Source organism: Protobothrops mucrosquamatus, unplaced genomic scaffold (genome assembly GCF_001527695.2).
Source record: "Protobothrops mucrosquamatus isolate PMUCROS unplaced genomic scaffold, P.Mucros_1.0 scaffold_280, whole genome shotgun sequence".
In the NCBI taxonomy this organism is placed as follows: Eukaryota; Metazoa; Chordata; class Lepidosauria; order Squamata; family Viperidae; genus Protobothrops; species Protobothrops mucrosquamatus.
This window is the reverse complement of record NW_015386356.1, coordinates 2,449,994-2,474,745: the sequence shown is the minus strand read 5'-3', so window position 1 is coordinate 2,474,745 and position 24,752 is coordinate 2,449,994. Positions and strand designations below refer to the sequence as shown.

The window sequence follows — 24,752 nt, the reverse complement described above, 5'->3', positions numbered from 1 at the left end:
AAGCAGAAGTAGATGTTTTTCTGGAACTCCCTAGCTTTCTCCATGATCCAGCGTATGTTGGCAATTTGATCTCTAGTTCCTCTGCCTCTTCGAAATCCTGCCTGTACTTCTGGAAGTTCTCGATCCACATACTGCTGGAGTCTAGCTTGTAGGATTTTAAGCATAACTTTACTTGCATGTGAAATGAGTGCAATGGTGCAATAGTTGAACATTCTTTGGCATTGCCTTTCTTTGGAATTGGAATGTAAACTGATCTTTTCCAATCCTATGGCCACTGTTGAGTTTTCCAAATTTGCTGGCAAATTGAGTATAGCACTTTTACTGTATCGTCTTTTAAGATTTTGAATAGCTCAGCTGTAATACTGTCACCTCCACTAGCTTTGTTGTTGCTCAGCTTTCCTAAGGCCCATTTCACTTCACATTTTAGGACAGTGATGGCGAACCTTTTAGAGACCGAGTGCTCAAACTGTAACCCAAAACCCACTTATGCATCGTCAGGTGCTGGGTGGGTGTGGCCCATTGGCTGGGTGTGGCCCACTGGCTGGCCGTGGCTGCAGTGGTAACAGCAGACTGGGTGAGACTAAAAAGTTCAATCAATCAATTCCAACTTTACAAGATTTTTTTTTCCCGCGAGAAGTTGAAATTGACTGATTGATAGAACCTTTTTTTTTGCACACAGCGGCGGAGGCCTAAAGCGAAAAGGTTTTATAAAACCCAGCTGACAGCCTAGGACTGGGGCGTCGGCACGCGTGCCTACAGAGAGGGCTCTGAGTGTCGCTTCTGGCACCCGTGCCATAGGTTCGCCACCACTGTTCTAGGATGTCTGGCTCGAGGTCAGTGACCACCCCATCGTGGTTATCAGGGATGCTGAGGTCGTTCTTGTATAGTTCTTCTGTGTAATTTTGCCATCTTTTCTTAATGTCTTCTGCCTCTATTAGGTCCCTGCCATTTTGGTCCTTTATCATGCCCATCTTTGCATGAAATATTTCCTTCATATCTCCAATTTTCTTGAAGATATCTCTGGTTCTCCCTATTCTATTGTTTTCTTCTATTTTGTTGCACTGTTCATTTAAGAGGGCATTCTTATCTCTTCTAGCTATTCTCTGGAATTCTGCATTCAATTGGGTGTATCTTTCTCTTTCTCCCTTGCCTTTCGCTTCCCTTCTTTCCTATTTGCAAAGCTTCCTCAGACAGCTATTTTGCTTTCTTGCATTTCTTTTTCTTTGGGATGATTTTAGTTGCTACTTCTTGTACAATGTTGCGAACCTCCGTCCATAGTTCTTCAGGCACTCTGTCTATCAGATCTAATTCCTTAAATCTATTTGTCACCTCTACTGTATATTCATCAGGGATATGATTTAGTTCATACCTGAGTGGCCTAGTGTTTTTCTCTACTTTCTTCAATTTAAGCCTAAATTTTGCAACAAGAAGCTCATGATCTGAGCCACAGTCAGCTCCTGGTCTGTTTTTACTGACTGTATAGAGCTTCTCCATCTTTGGCTGCAGAGCACATAGTCAATCTGATTTCTGGTGATGTCCATGTGTAGAGCCGTCTCTTGGGTTGTTGGAAAAGAGTGTTTGCTATGACCATCGTATTCTCTTGACAAAATTCTATCAGCCTGTGCCCTGCTTCATTTTGTACTCCAAGGCCAAACTTGCCTGTTATTCCAGTTATCTTTTGGCTTCCTACTTTAGCATTCCAATCCCCCATGATGATAAGGACATCATTTTTTGGTGTTGATTCTATAAAGTGCTGTAGGGCTTCATAGAACTGGTCAATTTTATCCTCTTCAGTACCAGTGGTTTGGGCATAGACTTGGACTATTGTGATATTGAATGGTTTGCCTTGGATTCGCACTGAGATCATTCTGTCATTTTGGGGATTGTATCCCAGTATTGCTTTTCATACTCTTTTATTGACTATGAAGGCTACTCCATTTCTTCTGAAGGATTCTTGCCCGCAGTAATATACCTGATCGTCCTCTGAATTAAATTCACCCATTCCAGTCCATTTTAGTTTGCTGATTCCTAAGATGTCGATGTTCAGTCTTGTCATCTCTTGTTTGACCACGTCCAGTTTGCCTTGATTCATGGATCTTACATTCCAGGTTCCTATGGAGAAAAGATCTTTACAGAGTCGGACTTTCCTTTCACCACCAGATGCATCCACAGCTGAGCATCCTTTCGGCTTTGGCCCAGTCACTTCACTCTTTCTGGCGCTACTAGCCATTTCCTTCTCCAGTGGATCACATTTTGACAGGACTCTCTGCTATGACCTGTCCATCTTGGGTGGCCCTGCATGGCATAGCTCATCACTTCATTGAGTTACGCAAGCCCCTTCGCCACGACAAGGCAGTAATCCATGAAGGAGAAACAGTGCTAGATTAGTTTTAACAATGGTAAATCATGCCTATGGCTGCCAGCAAGGACCATTTTCTTCTTGTACCAGCTGCTATCTCACTGTGTCCAGTAAGCATTTTGAAAGCTGTGAATTATTGTTTTGCATATTTCATCTGTGTTGTTTACTAAGAACTTGATTTTGCACTATATTATTTAAGTAGATTGAAGATGTATGTTCAAAATCTTTTTGCTCCTTTACCCCAAGTTTTTGAATACTGTATAAACCATATTTTGGTTGAATACATCAACCAAATATATACCTTTTCACATACTTTTAGTTAGAAATCACTATTGTTTAGTTACATGTGTAGAAATAAAAGCATTATACATTGGTGAAACTACATTTTATAGTGTCCTTCAATCAAATGGTGTTCTCAAAATAATAATAAGAAGAATGAATGAGTAATAACATGTAGCATGCACTATTGCTCAAAGTCTCTCTTGAGCAAAGCCTGACTTCCTGGTGACTACGTGAACATGCCATTCTATTTGCTTGGTAAAATACAGGGTGTCTTTTCAATTTCCTAATATAGTTTGCCGCTCTGTGGTTTCCTAATGGTTCACTTTAAGTACAGACCAGTTTGGACCCTTCTTAGCTTTGCCAAGATCAGCTGAGAGTGGCTGGTTACTGCCACTTGCTATGTCAATTAAATAATTAAAATCTGTAAATTAAGAAGCATGGAAAAATAAGAAAGGTGTGTTTGCCATAAAGACAGTATAATCCATGCCATGAGAGGCAATTCTAGAAACCCTTCTCCAGAAGTTACCTGCCTCAGTTCAAATGGCAATAATACCCAGAGCAGCAATGAACTTAAAGCCAAAAGAAGCAGATTGTAGGAACAGGTGTTCCCTCAAGTATTTCAGTTCAGGTTATTGTACTTTGAAAGTAAGCACCAATATCTTTACCTCTGCTCTTTGTGGATAGAGTAAAGGATGGAAGTGTCATTTACATTGTTGCTTAATTATGTAGGCTGATATTGGGAACTTTGGGATTAAAGTACATTGTGTAGCAAGCAAATATTTGTAGTGAAAGAGAGACTGGTTTACACTTCTGACACTGTATCATTTGCCAACGTGTCCAAACTTGGCTCTCATTATTGACAGTCTGCCATTTCCCTGAGTAAAATAAAGGATGGAGAAACTTTGCAATGCATACAATATTTCAGTGCTTAGCTGAAGCTTAACACACTTGATGAATGTACTAGATATGAAATGGTACGTTCTGTAGCTTATCACAGAATTGCTAAAGGTGTAGAGTTTGCAGATGGTTGAGGGCAGATACTTTTGAGATGGAAGTTTTTCTCATTTAGTTTGCAGGGAAAGGGATGAGAAAGATTGTAGATGTCTACTTTTTAGAGCATGAGACTTTAATTGGCAAACTCTAACCTCGTCTAGTTCTCTTTCAGCAATAATTCTCCATTGTGATAGACCATTTCTAACATATACTATATATCAATTGGAACATAGTAGAGTTTCATTTTTGTTTCACAAATCATATATGTACTTAAAATATATATAATCCAATAATCCAAAGAGGATTTTATGATTGGTTTTACATCCTGTTAAACAAGGGAGAGAAAAAGTGATAATTTAAAGAGAGCATGAATATGCCAGTTTGATGTAGTGGTTAAAGCACCAGCCTCAAACTGAGACCATGAGTTCAAGTTCTGCCTTGGACATGAGGCCAGCTTAGTGACTTTGGGCCAATCTTTCTCTTTCAGCCCTAGGAAGCAGGCAAGAGGAAAACTCGTGAAATCTTCAAAGAAAACTGCAGGGATTTGTCCAAGCAGTTGACAGGAGTCAATACTGACATGAAGGCACAATAAATAATTATTTCCCATCGCACTTGGCCAGATCAAACCTAGTGTTGATCTTTTGCTGATTCTTCCCCTGACACACAAAATGTGGTCCCATTCTGAGGTTTTGAGAAATTATCTCACTAGTGAACGTTCATTAAAAATATAAAACATACATTCACAAATATAAATAATTAGTAATAATAATTATTAGATTAGCTAACTTTAATTAGTTAACATCAGTTGGCAGCAGTTATAATAGTAAAATTTTAGGGGCAAGGGGCTTTGAGACTGTGTTGACTCCTAGCAACTGCCTCATTGAGTCCCTGCTGTTTTCTTGGCAATGATTTTAGATTTTAGATCTTCTGTCTAGGCTAAAAGGGAGGAACCCTCAAAGTCTTTAGCCTGGTACCTTAAGCTAAGCAGGGCCAGCTGTGGCCAATTCTTGAAGACAAACCATCAGGTAATTTTACTGTAGGTTAGCCTAGATTGTAGAAAAAACCCCCACACATGATCGTTCATGAAAACTATAAAATGGGATGTTGCTTGTCTTTAGTTTGAGTTTTAACTGCAGGTTATCCAGAGAAGGACAAGAAAGTGAGATGTCAGAGAATAATTTGGAACCTAGCAGTACAATTGCATATATATATTTGTTCAGAATTGCCCATTACAATTAGAAATTTGATTGCATAAATAAGTTAATTTTATCTAATTCTCAAAATTACAAAGCCCCATGTCAGGTAATATACTTTGAGATGTTAAACATTATTTTCATGTCAATATTACTTTTGAGGGTTATTAAGAAATTAATTAGAGACTTTTATTTCTGTAATTATAATGTACAGTCTCCATTCTACAAACTCTAATTTCCTGAATTCAGTAAAGGTCCTTTAACTGTCATTGGGAAAAAAATATTCATTATATAACATCTCCTCCAATTTAAAATTCCCCAGCCTGCAAGGCTCTCGCTCAGGCCTACTGATGGACTGAATGTGCCAATGCAGGTAAAGAGCACCAGATTAGGAAAGGTTATTATAGTCCCTATCTCATAATCAATTGAATGCAATGAAAAGCTTCCTAAAAGTTATGTAAATATTTGGATTATGTCCAGTTTCAAATTTAGATCTTGTAATTCTACTGATTTTGGTAGATCAATAAAACCTGATCTTTAGTTTTGCTTGCTTTGAAATCAGACAGTTCTAGACTTGGTTTGAACAGAGCTTTTGATAATGCTGTACGTTCTTATATTTTCTCTGCATCTTTACTTTGGGCAGAGGAAATTTTGTCCCCTGCACACAGCTTTCTTCTGTGCAGAGTATCTTTTGGAATAACAGATTTAGAATAACTGTAAAGTTCTTTCATAGATAGACTCTGTCATTGTCAAAGTCGATTCCAGACCGCTGTGCTTATTCCTGAGAGTAATCAATAAATCATGTCATCACCTTCACCTCTCTCAAAGTGGTGAAAGAAAAAGCACTTCATCATCAAGGAAAAAGCATCCCTACTGTTACAAATGAAAGGAAAAATGCAGCAATCAATCCTCTAATCTGAAGCCTTAAAATTTAAACATCTTAACAAGATGTAAAGTCATGACTCAGGAGGGGGGTGTAATGCATTCCAATACATTTGGTTCCTTGATAGATAAAAGGACTCCATGCACTTGCAAGTTATTACATTACAATATGCTGCTTACATTGGTCGTACTGTGCTTCTGGAGGAAATTTAGCAAAAATTGAATTTTGAAATCAGGAGAAAGGAACTTGAATTTTCTCTTAAATTTTGTGGTATAGGTCTAGACTTTGTCACTGTTGAATCCAAAACAGAATTGAGATTTATGTCTTACCATATAGAAATTTCAGAAAGGATTTTTTTTTTAAAAAAAAACCCCTAATTAAAGTATTTAGAATATAATTTGCTTGTTGTCAAAAGTCTTTAGTTTATTATGATTCTCTGGCATTCCATTTGAAAAGACTCTCAGACATTGTGCTTTGCAGTGTTTCTCCAATATGACTGAAATGGCAACAATGAAATCTAGGAAAGATTTCTGAATAAAGGTGAACTTAACTTTGGTAGTTATTTTAAGCCATAACTGTTTAAATCTCAGAAGTTCAACAATTTTGTATAGATGTTCTGATGAAATTATATATTCCTATTTCCTATTAAGCAGTAGATTGGGACTTGGGGTGCATTACAGCTTAAAACGTTTGTTGCTTGAGATAAAAAGGCATGTTCTCATGTTGTATGTGCAAAAATCAAGAAATTTCTATAGCCGCTATATGTCTTGGTAGCAGGTTAACGGTTGGAAGATGAGGCAGAATGCATAAATATAGTTCTGTTGCCAAAAAATTCATTAATCTCAGCACTGGTGGCTCTGAAAATAGTCCCTTACTCTGAAATTGCCAACTTATTCTACTTAATGGTAAGACCTGTCCAATTGACCCTTTCTTCTAAAGAAGGGAACTCTCTTGGTTTTTTTTTCTTTTGAGAAGAGGAAAAATTGATGGGTGAATGATAGATATCCTTTATTTTTAAGTTGCAGAAAAGTAGCTTGTTGCTTTTTCAGTCTTATAAAATGCACATACTAGTAAAGAAGCCTCATTCTAAATCTGAAAAGTTTGAATACTATTTCAATACATGTAATGCTTGTGATGAAATTTAATTACACTTTGGAACCCAGAATATTCCATTTCAGTTTGACCAGAAGTTAAGAATGTTTTTCTTATTCACAGCCTAAAATAAAGGTTCTTTCCCTTACCTAGGTGTTGACTTTTCAAGAAGAACAAGAACGCATTTGCTTGATGAGAAGACAGGCTGTGTATCTGCTGCTGTATCTGATGAGTCTGTGGCTGGAGACAGTGGTGTATATGAAGCTTCTGTACAACAGTAGGTTTAAAGCCAGGAATATTTCTATTTGTCAGAAAACAAAATTAACATTACATTCAAATATTTGGCTTTGTACTCATCAGCAATTTCAGAACAAACCAAACAGATAGGGCAAGGAATAATAATGATTCAGAAAAATTAACAATCAGGAGAATAAAGAATCAGAGGAACAGATAAGCATTCTCCTAGGTAAAATGATGCCTTAAAAAAATCTGTATAAATATGTATTAATACAAACACTGAAAAACATTTTCCATATACCTAATTTAAATTTTAAAATAGTACAATTAAAGCGTTCAAGAATTGACCACTCCTCATTTTGGAACATTCTAATATGTTTATAAAATAATTAAATATTCAGATAATTTTTAACAAGACTTAATTATGCAGGCATTTAAAATGAAGAATACATACTTCCTTTAATTTATTGAAAGACAATAAAATTTAAATAATGCACAATTATATTATTTTATTTTATTTTATTTAGAAATTTTTGCTGCCCATCTTATATTCAGCTTACAGCATAAAACATTTAAAGAAGAAAAGACATTAAAATCAATAGTCATGGCACACAGCAGATAAAATCATTCACAATTACAAACTGTTAAAACCAGATGGGAAAGGTGGGAGCAGGACACATGGGGTGGAAAGATGGGATTAGGTTTTAAATAATCAATCCCCTCCAGTATAAAGCTCCCCCGTTGGTCCCAAGCCATCTGGCAGAGCCAGGACTTGAGGCTCTTTCAAAATTACAGGAGGGTGGGAACCAATCTCATCTCAGGGGATAGGATGTTCCAGAGGGCAGGAGCCACAGCAGAGAAGACTCTCCTCCTGGAGTCCACCAGCTGAAATTCCTTGGCTGACAGGATCTGCAGCATACCCCCTCTACCAGCGCGGGTGGTGTGGGCCAATCCCATCAGGATGAGACAGTTCCTCAAGTAAGATTAATGAACATAACAAAAGTAATTCATTAATTTAAGCAAAGAAATAGAAAACAGAAAAGTTACAATATTATTTATTGACCTAAAAATTCCAATTTAATCTTATATCCCAATATAGTAATTTCAAATATATGAGATCCTGTTTGTACAAACTTACATTTTTTTTCAAATATCTTTTTTTTCAAATTCCATTTGTTTGTACTCAAAGTATATAAACTAGCTTCATTTTATAATATGTAGATCATGTAAATTATTATGATCTTAAAGGATGGGACCTTCAAATAAATTGCTGTTAGTGAGATAATCTTTAGCATTGTTTCCTAAATATCACACTTCAACACCTTCAGTATTCATGAAGAAAATTCCCCACACAAATTTATTTCTCTGTAGTAAAAATAAATTAGTGTTTAAAAATTAAAATGTTGACCAACATTTACCAACTGTGTGGTCGAGTATGTTTGACCTCGATACCCAGTCAGCAAAAGTATTTCTGTCATTGCCATTGATCTATCTTAAACTCTGTTCTCTAGACCCAATAACAATGAAGAAGTCGCATATACTGAAAATGATACCACGATGCTGGAAACTGCCCAAGTACAAATAGGGCTCCGGTGAGTCAGTACGTATATTAAGATAGTTTCTACTGACCATTGTAAATATGTGATGTCTAATGCAGGGTTTTTCCTCTCATCTTCTTAACAGATATGATACAAAGAGCTCAAGTTTTGTGATCGTTATAATGCAGTTACAAAATCTTCAAGCTCTTTCAATATACCCTGGTAATAAAATGTAAGTAAAATGCTTTTTTGACAATGGTACTTTTGAAGTCTAGGAATTCATTATTAAGCATTTATCTTTCAGGAAATCAAAGTGCATTTATAACACTCAGGTTGCATGGAGCATAGATATGTCAGCCTGAATTTTCTTCCATCTCTTAAGTGCTGCAAGTGTTGGCTGCTAGAATGGGTATCCACCCACCCACCTTCATCTGGATTACCAGTGCTTTCATGAGCCTATTAGACATCTACTAACTAATTGGAGCACAGGATATGATTCTTTCTTAGCTAAGACAGGAATGTCTCCTTTACATTTTTATTTTATTCAGAAGATTAAAATACAAAAGCAAAAAAAATAAACAGACAAAACAAAACTGGAAAAAAACATTTAGAAAATGTAAAAAAACCCCAAAAGACAAAAAGACATATTTCCCCCTTGTTGAACACTGACAAATTATTACAACAATAATAGCTTCCTCCCGCCCTTGCAAAACACATCCAAAATTTATAAGCATCTGCATCTATTTGCAACCCAATTGACCTGCCATACAGTTAACAAGTTAAACAGTGGCGAAGTTAAAGTTTAAAGCACTCTGCCTGTTATTGTAATTTACTCATAGAAAGTCTGCACAGTTTCTTATTTACCACAAATAACCCGATCATTATGTCTGATCAGTCCAGAATCAAATACCCTTGTTTGGTTCTTAAAACCTTTCCTTAGATTTTTAATTGGGAACTTTCCCCACAATTGCATCTCATTTCCAAAATTCATATGTTTTTGTTGTCAATATCTCTGCAACATCCATTGTTGAATAATTCTTCTTGACAGGAATGAAAAGGATGGAAATTTGCGACCTTAACATGTTGTTTCTTTTCATATTTCTGGACTTTATCCACAATAGTTTTCTTGAAGTCTTTCTTTGCTTTTGTGATTTATTCTGTAAAGCAGGGGTCCCCATCCCTCGGGCTTCAGACTGTTAAGGAACTGGGCCACAGAAGCGGTGGGCAGGCAAGTGGTTTATCTGTGCATGCGCAGAATCTAGGTTGTGCGTGAAACCATCTCCTCCCCCCAATCTGTGGAAAAATTGTTTTCCACAAAACTGGCCTCTGGTGCCAGAAAGGTTGGGGACCGCTGCTGTAAAGGATGACTGCAGATTACTGAACCATATGAAAATATATGCAGTTTCTGAGTGGAAAGAAACAACCAATTTAAAATTACATTCTCCTTTTCTCTGTAAAACCTCTTTCTTATTCTTCCATTCTTTTCTCAAGAATTAACACTCTTTCTCTTAGTCCAGAAACATACAGGTAGTCCTTAACTTATGACTGATTGCTTAATGACCATTCATATTTAAGATAGCCGCAGAACAAGTGTTTTGTTGCTGTAAAGCAACTTCCAGACATTATAAATGGTCGCAGTCTCCCCTCCCTATGATCATATGCTCACATATTGGACATTTGGCAAAGACCTGTTGTGGTATTCTGCGGTCACATGACATAATTTGCTATGATTTTTGCAGGTTTCTGTCATTTCCACCATTTGAATGAATGGATTCACTTAAAGACAGCCATGTTCACCTACCTACTAAGAGGAAAAATATCATAAAACTGGTCACTTGGGTGCCTCAACTTCTGAGTGTAATGACATGATCAGATTTCCAGTCCTAATTGCAGCCACAAGTTGAGGATTACCAGTTCCATTTCCTTATTTCCTCAAACAAATAACCTTCTCTTCCACACATAGAATTCACCTTGTCTGCTGTGATACGAAAGTTTTTAAATTTTGGGGATTTGTATTCCATGTCTCTCCACAGCAACTGTCAAAAGGCAGGTAGGAAGATGTGTCTGAATCTAGCTAAATTAAAACAGATGGGTAAAACACATCAGCTTTTTAATCTTTTATAATCATTAAGTCAGGAGCATTTAGACTTTTTAACTTTTAATAGACTCCAAGAAATACTATTTAAATAAAATCCATTTGATAGTGAGCAGAAAATGAGCAACAGTACTTCTCTAGAAGGAGCTGTTCTTAAAGTGAACAAATTTTTGTGTTGGGTTTGAGATTTGCATGCTACCTGGAGACATTTTTAAGCATTCATTGTCTGAATGTCTGAGTTGTATTTGCATTTCAAAGAAAACACAGTTTCATTTTCTCATTTGAAGAGCAAAGCATGAAATTCTGCTTTTACTGGGAGCACTTATTTCAGTCTAGATGGTTTAATCTCTACAAATATTGATATATTCTGAGAGCTACTATTTACACAGCAATATAATACAGGTCTGCTCCCCAACTTCATTTTACATTGGAAAATGTTGCATGAGCCTGAAAAGAGATTTTGTTTTTTCATTCCCTCTTTTGTTTTCAACAATACATGAAAAATACTCCCATATTTCAAAATTGTAATGTGGAAAAAAGCCATACCATGATTTGATGCTGACATAGCATACCTCTGTCATTATGACAATAATTGGAACTCTCTTAATAGAACTTAGTTTCTAGTCCCAAAATCATTATCTTCTCTGAACTGGTTCTAATTGTTTTGAATATTTATTCAAGCGTGATCCCTAGAACTCAGCACAAAATAAGGAAACTAATACAGAACAGAATGGAATTATTACTTCTCATGCTTTGGAAATTACAAATGGCATGGTGGTCTAGTGGTGAAGACACTCGCCACCCACATGGAAGTTTGAGAATTCAATCCTAGGTAGAAGCAGATTTTTCGCTCCTAGGCCACAAAGAAAAAGTACCTGCTGTGAATTCTGTGTGGTATCAGGAAGGGCATCTGACCAGTAAATGTTCAGCTCCATCCAGTCACCCCGCCTCTACCCTGAATTAAGGAATTACAGGGTTGTAAAAAGGGAGTGGGTTTTTTTTATGTTTTGGAAATTACATTTCTACTGACACAGCCTGAAATTGTATTTGTGTTTTTTGCAGCTATGTCACACTGCTGGATCATCTTCAGTTTGCAGTCAACTTTTTCAGAAGTTCTGTTACTATCCTATAAACTCTCTATTTAAATTTTGCTTTCTAATTCTATTAAAACATAGATATTATTTATTTATTCATTCATTCATTCATTCAGTGATAAGCAATGATCATTTATTCAATGATCAGCAACATAAAATAAAAAAGATAAAAGACAACAATTACAATCAGGATTGATAGGGAAAATTGGGTGTAATTATATATCAGCAACTATAAAATAAATCAAATATGGTATACTCTGAACATCCATATTACAATAATAATGTACTTATTTGCCTAATACTAATAAATCTAATCTAATAAAACTATGCATTAAAATATATGTCCTTTAAAATTATTTAAAAAATAATAACTAAGCAAAATATTGATAACAATAAATGTCTTTAGTTCTTTAACTGGTTTTGCCTTATTATCGTTACACCAGCACAGAATTTGGCTACTGCATGAATAGTGGCTGGATTTGGGTCCTGGAGAAAATGGTTCTCATAGAAATTATCTTCTCTTCCTAGAATTCTCTCTAATAGAGGGAGTATGTACATTGATCTGATGCTCCTGTAGAACTCAGAGCACAATAAGACATGTGAGATGTCTTCAACTTTTCCATTGTCACACATACACATTCATGTGCTATTGAGGTTTTATCATACCTGCCCTGTAGGAGTGCTGAGAGGAGAAAACATAGATAAAGTTCCTTCACTTCCTCAGTATTACAGAATGCAGTCTTGTGCTTCCAGCAGAGATGTTCAAGTGACACAGAATACTGTTGTAACAATTCTTTGCAGTATTGTTTATCCTGAGCAGTACTAGCAGGAAATATTCATTGTTAGTAGATTTGATAAGTCTTGGAAATTGTTTGGTCATGTTCCTGACCCTGGCTTCTGACAGACAGAAGACTTTATAAACCAATTGGTTGATTTGTCATATATTTATTTTAATTCCCTGTAGCAGTGTCATTAAGTACTGTGACTCTTCTGGAGATTTATCCACCAACCCCCAGAGAATGTGCTTTCCTGCTGACTTCCGGTTTTCCATTGCGGCCGCTGTGGCCGCTGGAAGGCGAGCTCCGTCTTCCGCGTTTGGTTTTGCTCCACTGGGGGACCCTGGAAAGGGTCAAAAGTCGCCCTATAGGGGTGATGAGCAAGGAGGGGACCCTGTTTGACCGCGGAAGGGCAGCAACCCTTCCACTCAATCTGGGGCAGCCCTTCAAACCGGCGGAGGAAAGACTGACCATAGTAATATGGCCTGTCACTAGGCTGCAGACAGCCGAAGTCAAACTTACCACCAAGAACTTCGAAAGCAACACGGATGAAACTGGATGAGATCCAATCTTCTCTTTACCCTTAGTACTTTCTTTTCCTGTAAAAGCTGCCTGAAGTATGTTTCCCCCTGTGAGGAGAGAGGGAAGGGAATTTCTATCCTACCTCTAAGAATAGCGGCGACTGACTGCCCAGGGGAATTAAAGCATTAAAAGAACATCTTTAATCTAATTGGATTTATATGTTCCTGAAACTTGGGGACCAAAAGTTTTCCTATTTTTATTGGAGACTTTTGCTTTTATCTACAAAAAAGAAATAAAATTGGAAAAAGGATTATAAAAATTTTGGACTTAAAAAATGTAAAGGGCATCGGTGACATCTTGTGGCGAAGTTTGGTATTACAACTTATTTCTTAAAAGAGACTTGGCTCAAAGCCCAGATTTTAGATAAGACTCTTTTGACCTTGGCTTGGCATCACCTGTGAGAAACTCAGCTGTAGGAGAACAGCTGGGTGGCATAACTGGCCTACTTGAACTGTGAATGTAAACCTTTACTGACTTTCAGAGTTATATGTGGGGAATTGCCTTCCTAGCTCTTTATTTGAGGAATATTGGTTATTATATGAGATGATGAAATACCTTGGACTATAAAATCTTGCTTGACAAACGACTTCTACTATAAAGACTATTTATACACACGTGAAAGAGATGGATGGAGACCAGGAAAATATCCTTTCCATGTTGAAAGCAATACATGAAACCATTCTTTCAGCTTGTGATAAAATAAGACCTAACATCAAGACGCCAGCTTAGATACACAAACCCAAACTTTGACTACAACCAAAGAACTAACAATGCAGAAGATAACAGAAGAAGTGGAACAATCAAATATTAAGGCAGAGGACTCAATTGACCAACAAATACAGTTAATGGAAAATCCAGAAAAGGGAGTGACAACACTGAAAATGGGAAAGACTTTCTATATAAATCAGAAGAAATTTGAGAAAGAAGAACAGATTGAATGGAAGATAAACATATCAGAGCAATCATGGGGAATTAGAATAATAGGGAGACAACTTAATGAATACAAATGAGCTAGTCCTTCCAAAAAATGGCAATTAAATGGTCTCCTTTATTTCAAATAACATATATAATAATAGACGGAGATCTATTTGATGATTTAAAAGCATTGATATGGAAGCCTAGTTGGCAAAGGAAGAAAGCCAGAATAAGGCTGAAGAAAATTGCAGTTTTGATTTATTAGAGGGGATTTCATATTATTAATTAGAGGGTTAAAGGGAGAAGTTGAGATAAGGGGAATTCTGGTCATTAGGTTTAAAATATTTGGAAATTAGTTAAAAAAAGAATTTTATCTGTTTAATATTTAAAAATTAGACCTAAAAGAAAAAAAATCAATTATTATGAATATGTTTGATTTATTGATTATATATAATAGTAATATATATAAAGGTAATATATATAATGGTTTTGATTTATTAAAGGGGATATTGTATTATTAAATAGATGATTTAATATGGTGGGAAATAGATAACTTTTAGGAAATAGAACAAGATTATATTCAAATAGATAAAATGTGTATTTTGGATATTAGATTCTGTTATGAATTGAGATAAAGGAGATAAGGGTAGAGTTGCTACTCTCACACAAGCATTGCTGCTATTGCTGTTGACTATGGCAGCAGTGCTCTCATTTTCAATGACTAGAGCATTGTGGAAATGAGTCTAATTTAGTGGGACAATTTATTAGGAACTGAACTCCTTCTAAACTTCCCAGCATGCTAAGTCTCCTGTTTGCTTACTTACTGAGCTCACTCCCTTAAACCAGACTGCTTTATATTCATCTTACAGATTCTGCTTGTTCTGTAAGAAGCACTTGTATCTGTCAGGACCCACACCTTGCAATCAGCATTTGTGAATGTAAAATAAATAGAAACTCAAACTTAGTGTATCTGTGGAGGAAGGAAGAAGCTTATATTTCCGGCCTGATGTCCCCCATTTTCTTCTCATCCTTAAAAGGGAAAAATATTTTACATCATTTCTAAATATGTATATTGCATAACATAATATGGAAAAACACTTTATGATGAATTTAGGTTATCTTTCTGTTATTTTTCTTATTTAGATATTTTAGACTTGCACTTCTTCCACCTTCAACTGACATCAGCTGTCTATTCCGTACAAAGTTCCATCCTGCTACTGAACCTCTTTTATTTAGTGAAATGTTCAGAACAGTTATTTCCCAGGCAGCCTTGCAGAAAAAAACTTTGAGGGTAGATATCTGCTCTGTCAGTAAAAGTCACCAAGAAGAATGTCTAGTAAGTATCCTTACTTAATATGATAATTGGTTTAATTGTGATCTTTTTCTCCCTTTTTGTGGATGTATAAGAATCTTTTGAGCAATGTATTAAAAATCTTTATAGGTCTGGGCATAGTCACCTTTGATCCTAAGTGATTCTTCTTGCCACTTTCATGGGGAAAAATGTAGTACATTGGAACTATACTTCCTAAAGACTTAAATAGCAAGGACGTAGTGTAAATATTTCAGCACTTGCAGTTCATGTTTTATTTCCTATGCTATGTTTTGCACTGTTTCTAGGCCTGCACTGTGGGCTGATCTAGAAGCTACAACTAATCTAATATACTACTACTGATTGGAATATGGTAGATCAGGGGTCCCCAACCCCCGGTCTGTGAACTGGCACCAGTCCGCAGCATGCCAGAAACCGAGCTGTGCAAACAAGTGAAGCCACATCCGCGGGATGCAGGCAGCATGCAAACCCCGCCTCCCTCTGGTCCAGAGAAAAACTTCTCTCCATGGAACTGGTCCCTGGTGCCCAAAAGGTTGGGGGCTGCTGCTGTAAATACATCACACCTATACTAAAACATCTGCATTTCCTATCATTCTGCTACTAAACAGATTCAAGATGGTGAAATTAGAAAGGAGCATGTTATCTTAGCATCCTCATGTATGTAATATTCCTGGTACTTAATGTTCTTGAGGGGAGGTCCTGCATTCTGTGCTGCAGGCAGCATCCATAAATCTTCTCAGCAGTCCTCTGCAGAACACCCACTCCAATGCAGCCATGGTTTAGGTACTCCTTTAAAAATCCATTCTTCTTTTTAGGGGGGCTTTTCACCAAACACCTCCCTTTTATTAATATTTCTAATCCTTTTAATAACTAGTCTTCTAGCACTGTTTATAGCATTAACTCTTTCTGGTGTTAATGCAAATGAGAAATGGTATACAAATATTTAAATAAATAGAAATAATTGAATTTACTTTCCTTGCCCCATTTACTTGAGAGGCTAAATGCTTGAATAGTTTTTCACACTCAAGATAATGAAGGAAGCACTTCAGATGCCACTGCAGAGAAAAACTGCAAGGCTTGGTTGTTATAGGTTTCATTTAAATGAGGAAAGGGAGAAGATAAATATTTTCTCTGTGGGTTTTATGATGATGCAATTTCCTGGGTTAATATTTATTGTGGTGAACCTTTTTAAAGAGCAGTCAGGACATACAATTTGGCCAATTGAAAATCCATAACTTGCATCCATCCATAACTGTGCTTAATTTATTTGAAAGTGTTTTGCAGTGACTTTGGTCTGTGGAAATTAAGGTTACTATTTTTGAGAAGTGTTCTTTCATCCAAGTATCAGCCAGGAAATTTAATAATTCCATGCTGGGGATTTCCCATGCGAGGGCATTGAACCTAGGACCTTATTCATGCAAAGCATGTATGTGACTTCAGTGGCAAAGGTGCATCCAACGAAAATGTTCTACTACTTCTATATAATGTTATCATAGTTAGAAGTAGACTTTTTATTTTTCTTAATATTCTTCAAGTTATTCCTACCTATAGATTATTGTAAAACGGAAGTGTAATGATTAACAATTTCAGACATTGACAGAATGTAAATCGATGGTGCCTGAGGCATTTTTATATAGTAAAGCTATCAAAGATTCTAAATATGAGCTTAAATTTTCTTTTCTTACATATAAAGCCATTTTTTCCCTCATGAATAAGATGGACTGAGGCCAACTGTATTTTGCTTCAGGCATTAACCTAGCCAGTGCTTTCTCCTGCTTCGATCTATTGCACTGATTAGATTTATAGAGTAACTGATACTTTCTTTTTAGATATGTATTGTATGTCTGATCTGTAATTAATCAAATGATCTGTTTATTTTTTTTGTTTAAATGTACCACTTAAACTTTTCTTTTAATTCAGATTGAGCAACAAGTAAGAACAACAATAAAAAAATTTCCAAATAAAATCACAGGATAAATATCTATATCACAATCTTTTCTGTTTTCACCTGCAACTTCTGAGTACTCTCTTGGCACTTTAATGCTTTACATCCTTTTATCTTGCAAGCCAAGGACTCTTGTGCCCTTAATCCCTCAAGATTTATCATGAACCAGAATTACTTTAACACTTGTGCCAACTGCTCCAAGTAAATCCCATTCATCTTCCTTCTTTCTTTATCTTTATGCTTTCCCCTTCACTTTTCATTTTAAAACATGTTTCTGCAATTTCTCTCTTGAGAGATAGATGAATCCTATTCATCAGGCTTTTATAGAACGGCTACCTCACACATTGCATTATAACCATAATAGAAAAGATCACTGTGCATCACGTGGAAAGTCTTACCTAATACTTATAAAACTTAGTTGCATTGTTATTTGACTTCAGTTGTAATATTCATCTTAAATGCTGTATTTTAATCCAAAAGATATAAATATATAATTGAAGTATTTAATAATTCTAATATAAAAAAGCTTTGGATAATAATTTTTGACTGCTGAAACAAACAAAACATTTCAATGACATCATTTGTTTTTACATAAATTAAAATTCTTTAACAAATATACATTGTTTTGTAGGGTGGAATCCAGATAAGTCTGGGAGATGTGTCCTTTTCAAATGAGATATCTACTCTGTGGTATAATTTACTATCTTCTAAGCAGACTGTTGGAAAAAGGAATACAAAGCCAAAGAAGTATTCTGTCTTTGTGGCAGCCAATCCAACACCTGTTTCCTTGGTAAGTTGATTGCTAGAAAAAACAGTGGCACCAGTCAAATAGTTGTGCTACATTATTATGTGTAGCCTCCAGTTGCTATGTCTCATTATCATAAATAGAAGTATAATTAGGCTTCCGATTGACTTTTTCTGCTCGCAGGAATGATAAACAAACAATGAATTGCTAAATCTTGATTATGAGGAAAGCAATAAGCCAGAGTTCCTTGTCAGAATGTATTGCTAAAAAACAGAAGCAAATGCAGTCAAGCTTACATACAACTTTTTCATTATAAGGAACAGTGTGCTTATCCTAACATTCAAATATTATTGGTTGGAGTAGAAGGGAATCACATGTAAAATGCATATTGCCACATTAAACTTTTTTTTGTCAATAAAGTAGTTTGCGCACCTGTGTAATATAATGGTTAAGGGGTTTGAGAGGCCTGGAGAGACTCAGTTTCAAGTCCATTGTCAGACAACTCACTGACTAATTTTGGACCAATTTTTCTCTTTTAGCCCAATCTGCATCATTGTTCATTGTACATTGAACACCTACAAGCAAAGTTATAACTAGTAGTCAACATGGGTTCATCAAAAACAGATCATGCTAAACAAATCTTATTTCATTCTTCAACAAAGTTGTCAGTATGTAAGAATTTATGAACTGGAATAGCCATAGCAACAAACCAGCCAGTGAGAACTGTTTTAGATTAAGACACAGTATTGGCTGTGTGAGGCATGTGATCCAGCCTAGGTCTGGGGGTGGTTTAGTCTTTCCCTGTGTCCTGATCTCCTGAGTTAGTTGTTGTTCTCTACCGCATTGCCAAGAACTGAATGAAACTGTATGTATCATGCTTATATATATTTTATAGATAAAGTTTTTCTAAATTATGTCTCCTGCTCATTTTGAACGTGTGCTTATTTTTTGGGCTTATTTTTGCACTGGAAAGCTGTAAAACTCTTAACAGGTTATGGGCCCAGATCCCAGCCAGCCCTTGCACACAGTTCAGACTGAAAGAAAAGATTGAGGCTCAACACGGAGCTGTAATTAAGCTGAAGGACTGCCTGAATTAAGAAAGAAAAAGGCTGCTCAGCTGAAGGCTTGCAGGATGGCTGATTTAAAGGAGAACTCTCTGCCTCGATTGGGACAAAAGAATTATCTTATTTGGGCTGCAAAAATGGAATGCTTCCTGGAGGCTAAGGAGCTCTGGGATATTGTGATTAATCCACCCCAGGAGCAATTAGCAGCTGCAGATCAACGGAGGCATGATAAGGCACTGGCTTACATCATTTTAAATGTGGAAGATGAACAATTCTTAAATGTAGCTGAATTAAAAACTGCAAAAAAAGTTGGGCTGAAGTTCAGAAGTGTCCATGTGAGCGTGTCAGCATGCAATATAGTGCAATTATCAGGGCAATTGTACAGAGCCTGGCTGCTGCCACAAGAGAGTGTAAAAGAGCATTTGTTCCACATGCAGAAACTGATTGTTGAATTAGAACAGTTGCAGACACAAAAGGTTAAATGTGCCCAAACATTTGGTAATGTGGCACAATATGATTCATGCATTCATCTCTTGCACAGAAAGCTTGGCCATGCCAGCTTCAGAGTGTTGCATAGGATGCCTCAGTTTGCAGAGGCATTAACTTTAAAAGGGTGTACTCTAAAGCATACTTAGACTGTGCAGTATAATATGTAAATCATCGAAATCTAAGGTATTCCCAATAAGAAGAAGAGCACAAGGCAGACAACAAGGGTTCTAGAGCTGGTACATACAGTAAGACCAATGCAAGCCAGCTTGGGAGGAGCAAAGTATGCGCTGGTCATTGTAGATAATTTCAGTAGATTTGGTTTCTGTTATTTGCTTAAGAGCAAAACAGAAGTGCTGCAGAAGTTCAAGCAATGGGTGAGCTTCGCAGAAAGACGATATAGGCAACAGGTATGCTAGCTGCAAACTGACGAGTTCAGAATTCATATCAGCAAGTTTTCAACAGTGGTTGGGGCAGCTAGAAATAAGACATAGACGCACAAATCCGTACACAGCAGCTGAGAATGGCGTGGCTGAAAGACGGAATGGAGTCTTGCAGACCATGAAAGACTCACTGCTGGAGGATTCTGGTCTGAGCAGGTCGTATTGGGGCAAAGCCATGTTGACTGCTAATTATTTGATCAATAGGCTGTGGAGTTCCTCTATAAATGATACTCCATATGCTGTGCTATATGAGAGAAAGCCATCTCTGGCACATTTAAGGGTGTTTGGAAGCAATGCATGGGTGCATATTCCAAAGGCAATCAGGAGAAAATGGCAACAAAAGGCTAGAAAGCTCAGATTTATGGGCTATGAGCCTGGCTCAAAGAGCTATTGCTTTAGTGATGGGAGCAGAAGGATAGTAATTTCCAGATCTGCTAGCTTTGCAGAGCAGAATTGGTGCAGAATTGATGCCAATTCTGGAAATGATCCACTTAGTGACGGTGACTCACTTAGTGCCAGTGTCGGCGTTCAGGGAGGAGAAGCTGAAAAAAGATAAGAAAAAGAGTCAGAAGAAGATGTGAAACTGAAAAGGGTTGACAGTCAAGAGCAGTCAATGCCACGCAAGTCAGAGCGATGGAACAAGGGGATTCCACCTGACAGGTATTCTGCTGGGAAAGTAAAGGTGTATAATGTGTGGTATGAGTTAAGAAACTATCAGGAAGAATTGGCACTACCCAAAGTAGAGCAAGAGAAGTGGAAAGAGGCCATGGACAAAGAAATGAAATCCAAGGCTGAACATAAAGTATTCACCTCTATGACTTTGCCACAAGGCTACAAAGCTGTAGGATGTAAATGGGTATACAAAAGGAAAGTGTTACCCAACAATGAAGTCCAATATAAGGCAAGATTAGTGTCACAGGGGTTTTCACAGAAGAAAAATGTGCACTATGATGAGGTATTTGCACCAACGGTAAAAAGTGAAACTATAAGGATGGCACTAGCGTTGGCAATGGCACGTGGGCATAAAATTTGGCACTTTGATATAACCACAGCATTCTTTAATGCAGAGTTGGAGGAAAAAAATTACCAGGGTATGAAAGTAAAAAGCCTGGCACTGTGTATAAACTGAGCAAGGCCATTTATGGGCTGAAGCAATCAGCCAGAAACTGGGACATCTGTTTAGATGTGGCATTAAAGGGTCTTGGGTTCAAGAGTTGTAAGGCTGATGGTTGCATATATACTGCAAGGTTCCACGGTGGGGATTGCCAATTATTAGCGTTTGTGGATGATCTTTGCTTCATTGCAAAGGATCTGGCACAGGTGAAGGAAGATGAGGGACTTAAAGGGGAACTCATAAAAATTTGGAGATGAATAGCCAACACGCCAGAAGACAAGTTCAAGATCCAAAAAGATCTTGACAGACTTGAACACTGGTCCCTGTCTGACAAAATAAAATTCAGCATAGATAAAAGTAAGGTTCTACACTTAGGCAAGAAAAAACAACTGTATAGGTATAGGATAGGTGAAACTTGGCTTAATGCCAGGAATTGTGAGAGGGATCTTGGAGTCCTAGTGGACAATCACTTAAATATGAGCCAACACAGTGTGCAGCAGCAGTCAAAAAAGCCAGTGCAATCCTATGCTGCATTAAGGATTGGACTAGAAGACCTTCAAGGTCACTTCCAACTCTATTATTCTATGTTCTATGTTTCATTGTGTGCAAACATTGGAGGAAGGAATGCTATGTATGCCACTGTGAGTTCCTAGAGGAAAGATGAAATATCAATCAATCAAATAAATCAATAAATGGAGAGTGGTGAAATATAACTGCTCTTCCTATTGTGTTTCCCCAAAAATAAGACCGGGTCCTATTTATTTACTTATTATGCCTCTAAAAGAGGCACCAGGTCTTATTTTTGGGGATGTCTTACTCACCTCCGGCACCGCCCGCCCCGTCCAGCAGGTCCATTTCTTCTGCAGCTGAAGGAGCACTTTCATTCTGCAGCTGCATTCCGGCTGCAATTTCGCAGTCAGACCATAGCTCTGTACTTGGCTGCATAGGCTTTCCAGAAAGGCCTGACTGTGAAATTGCAATCAGGCCAGAGGTCTTGCAGTCAGGCCAGAGGTCTTGCAGAACCAAGCTATGGATTGAATCTGTAGCTTGGTTCTCTGCTGCACAGGTCTTCTGGAAAGACCTGTGACTGAGAAATGAAGGCCTGGCTGCAGAAGACGCCACAGAAGAAGTGGGCCAGCGAGGAGAGTCCTGGCTGCAAGGTAAGTGGCACATAGGGCAGATCCACAGCCCCATCCCTGCCCTAGCTTGATTTTTAGTGTGTGCCTCCCCCCAAACCAGGGCTTATTTTGGGGGTAGGGCTTATATTAGGCCCACCCCCAAATCAAGCTAGGTTTATTTTCAGAGAAAAATGGTAAATGCTATATTTCTGCTGGCAAGCAGCTGATTATTTTTTCACAGAATGTAACATTCATAAGTATTTATGGTCTACTCTATTTTCCCCATATTAATTTTATTATACTTGAGCACCTATTCCAAACAACTAAATGTAGGTTAGTACAGGATTTCATTTACATCAGACTTCAAATCAGTGAATATATTTTTCTGTTTTCTTTAAATGATAGGGAGTGAAAACAAAATACTGTTTTAAAGAATGTACATGCAAAATCTAGGGCATAAGAATCTCATAATATAGACAATGCCCATTTAAACTGGAAGATCAATTGTAATATCTGGAATAATGATTTGTAAATGTTGGAAATCTACATACTTTGTTGCTTTTGCCCACAAATTGTGAATTAGAACTTAATTTTTACTGATCTGTATGTCAGAGTATATTTTCGTTGTCTTGCCTATGTCATTTTTGGAAAGAATTTTATTTATAGGGTATGATTTTCACAATATATGTAATCAGTTCTCAGATGATATCATGCAGCAATTCAAGGTTTAAATCAGTCTTGAGTCTTTCATGATGTAACCCTACTCTCTGTAGGTACATGTGTGCTTGTTAAATTTAATCTGAAAGGCTTCAGCAGCTTTATGATTTTTCTGGGCTCAGTCCATGTACATTACAGACCAGGTGTATTACTGGCATTCTTGCATATTTTAATACAAGTAGAGCTGCTTTCCATGTCTTTGTTAGGATGCGGTCTCAGCATTGTTGGAAAGGACATCAGCTGAGCTGCAAGCTGTAGAACAAAAATTGGCAGAGAAGGAAGAGGAAGGGGAGGAGGAGGAGGAAGATGAGGAAGCACAGGATACACAGGAAACACAAAGTTCGGAGGAAGACTGGTAAGCTGAACTCTTTTTATTTATTGGTTATTCACAAAATAGCATTTAAAAATATGAAGCATAAAAAAACAAAATACAGAAAATGTTGCTTGCCCCCTGCAGTAGGTAGGTAAGAAAGATAGAAAGAAAACCTATTATTCCTTAGGCCAGTGATGGCGAACCTTTTAGAGACTGAGTGCCCAAACTGTAACCTAAATCCCACTTATTTATCGCCAGTTGCCAGGTTGGCGTGGCCCACTGGGTGGGCGTGGCTGTGGTGGTCATGGCAGATTGGGTGGCTGTGGCTAACGTGGGCATGGTCACTTCAATGTTGCTCGTGGGGAGGGACGCCTTTGGGGGGTGGGCAGGGTTGGAGATCCAGCGGGTCTCTGGCAGGTGGGGTGGTAGGCAGGAGGCTCGTCCTGCGGGGTGAGGTGAGGCAGGGCGGGGGTACCATTGCCATGGGGCAAGGCAAGGGCCGGGGTGACTGCTGCCTGACACCATTGGCCCCCGCACACAGAGGCCAGCAAGCGCATGGGGGCCGACGGTGTCCGTCAGCAGCCACAGCCTTCCGGCCCCTCGATCGGTGCACTATGGGGCTCCGCAGCCTGCTGCCAGGAGTTCAAAGAAGCCACCTCTGAGCTGGATGGCTGGCCAACAGCTGAGGAGGCGATGCAGTGGGTCGTGCCCAGGAAAAGGAGAGCATGCAAGGCCAGGAGGGATGGGACGGGGGGAGGGAAACCAGCCGTGCCGGGATGCATCTAGCCACATGGGACCTCGATGAGTTAGTATGCAGCTAGTTGAAGAGGGACAGTTGCCATCTCTGGGGCATGGCACACGTGCCCACAGAGAGAGCTCTGAGTGCCGCCTCTGGCACGCGTGCCATAGGTTCGCCACCACTGCCTTAGGCAATTTAGGGAGGAATTTTTTTTTTTTTTTGCTGTTTTGCTCAGTGACAGAAACACAACACAAATATTATAGGGAGAGCAACAAGGAAAATAATGAATAATATTAGTTTCAATGCAGCTTGGAGAATGGAGCCATGCTGTTGTCCCCAATCCAATGTTTGGGTTCTGTGTTCATAACCATTCTTCTTAAACAGCAGCCCAGCAAGTAAGGAGAGCATGGATCTAGCTAGCAAAATATGGACCATATGGAAAAAGTATGAACTGGCGGTGTTTCCTACCTATATTTTGCTTTTTCTTTTGCTATTATGAGAGCAGTCCTTCCTTTATTTTTGATCAGAACAAAGATTCATATAGCAGCTTACTGCTGGTAAGTTTAAGCTGGGCATGAAGGCAGTAAACGTTTCTTGCATCTTCTCTTCTAAGAAATGCTTATTATGCTTATAATGTGAATCACTTGTTTCTAAGCAACTTTTGTTAAGCACAATTTAGAGTGTGGAGAGTGCTCGGGA

General features: G+C 37.9%; 1 protein-coding gene across 1 annotated transcript in view; it reads left to right on the top strand.

Moving 5' to 3' along the window:
• Positions 1-24,752, top strand: part of WWC2 (WW and C2 domain containing 2) — a 135,498-nt gene that overhangs the window by 94,865 nt on the left and 15,881 nt on the right. Inside the window, exons 12-17 of the mRNA XM_015831813.2 lie at positions 6,956-7,079; positions 8,551-8,631; positions 8,723-8,809; positions 15,183-15,375; positions 17,946-18,104; positions 23,208-23,356. Of these exons, the coding sequence (XP_015687299.1) occupies positions 6,956-7,079; positions 8,551-8,631; positions 8,723-8,809; positions 15,183-15,375; positions 17,946-18,104; positions 23,208-23,356 (793 nt within the window). The remainder of the gene's footprint in view (positions 1-6,955; positions 7,080-8,550; positions 8,632-8,722; positions 8,810-15,182; positions 15,376-17,945; positions 18,105-23,207; positions 23,357-24,752) is intronic.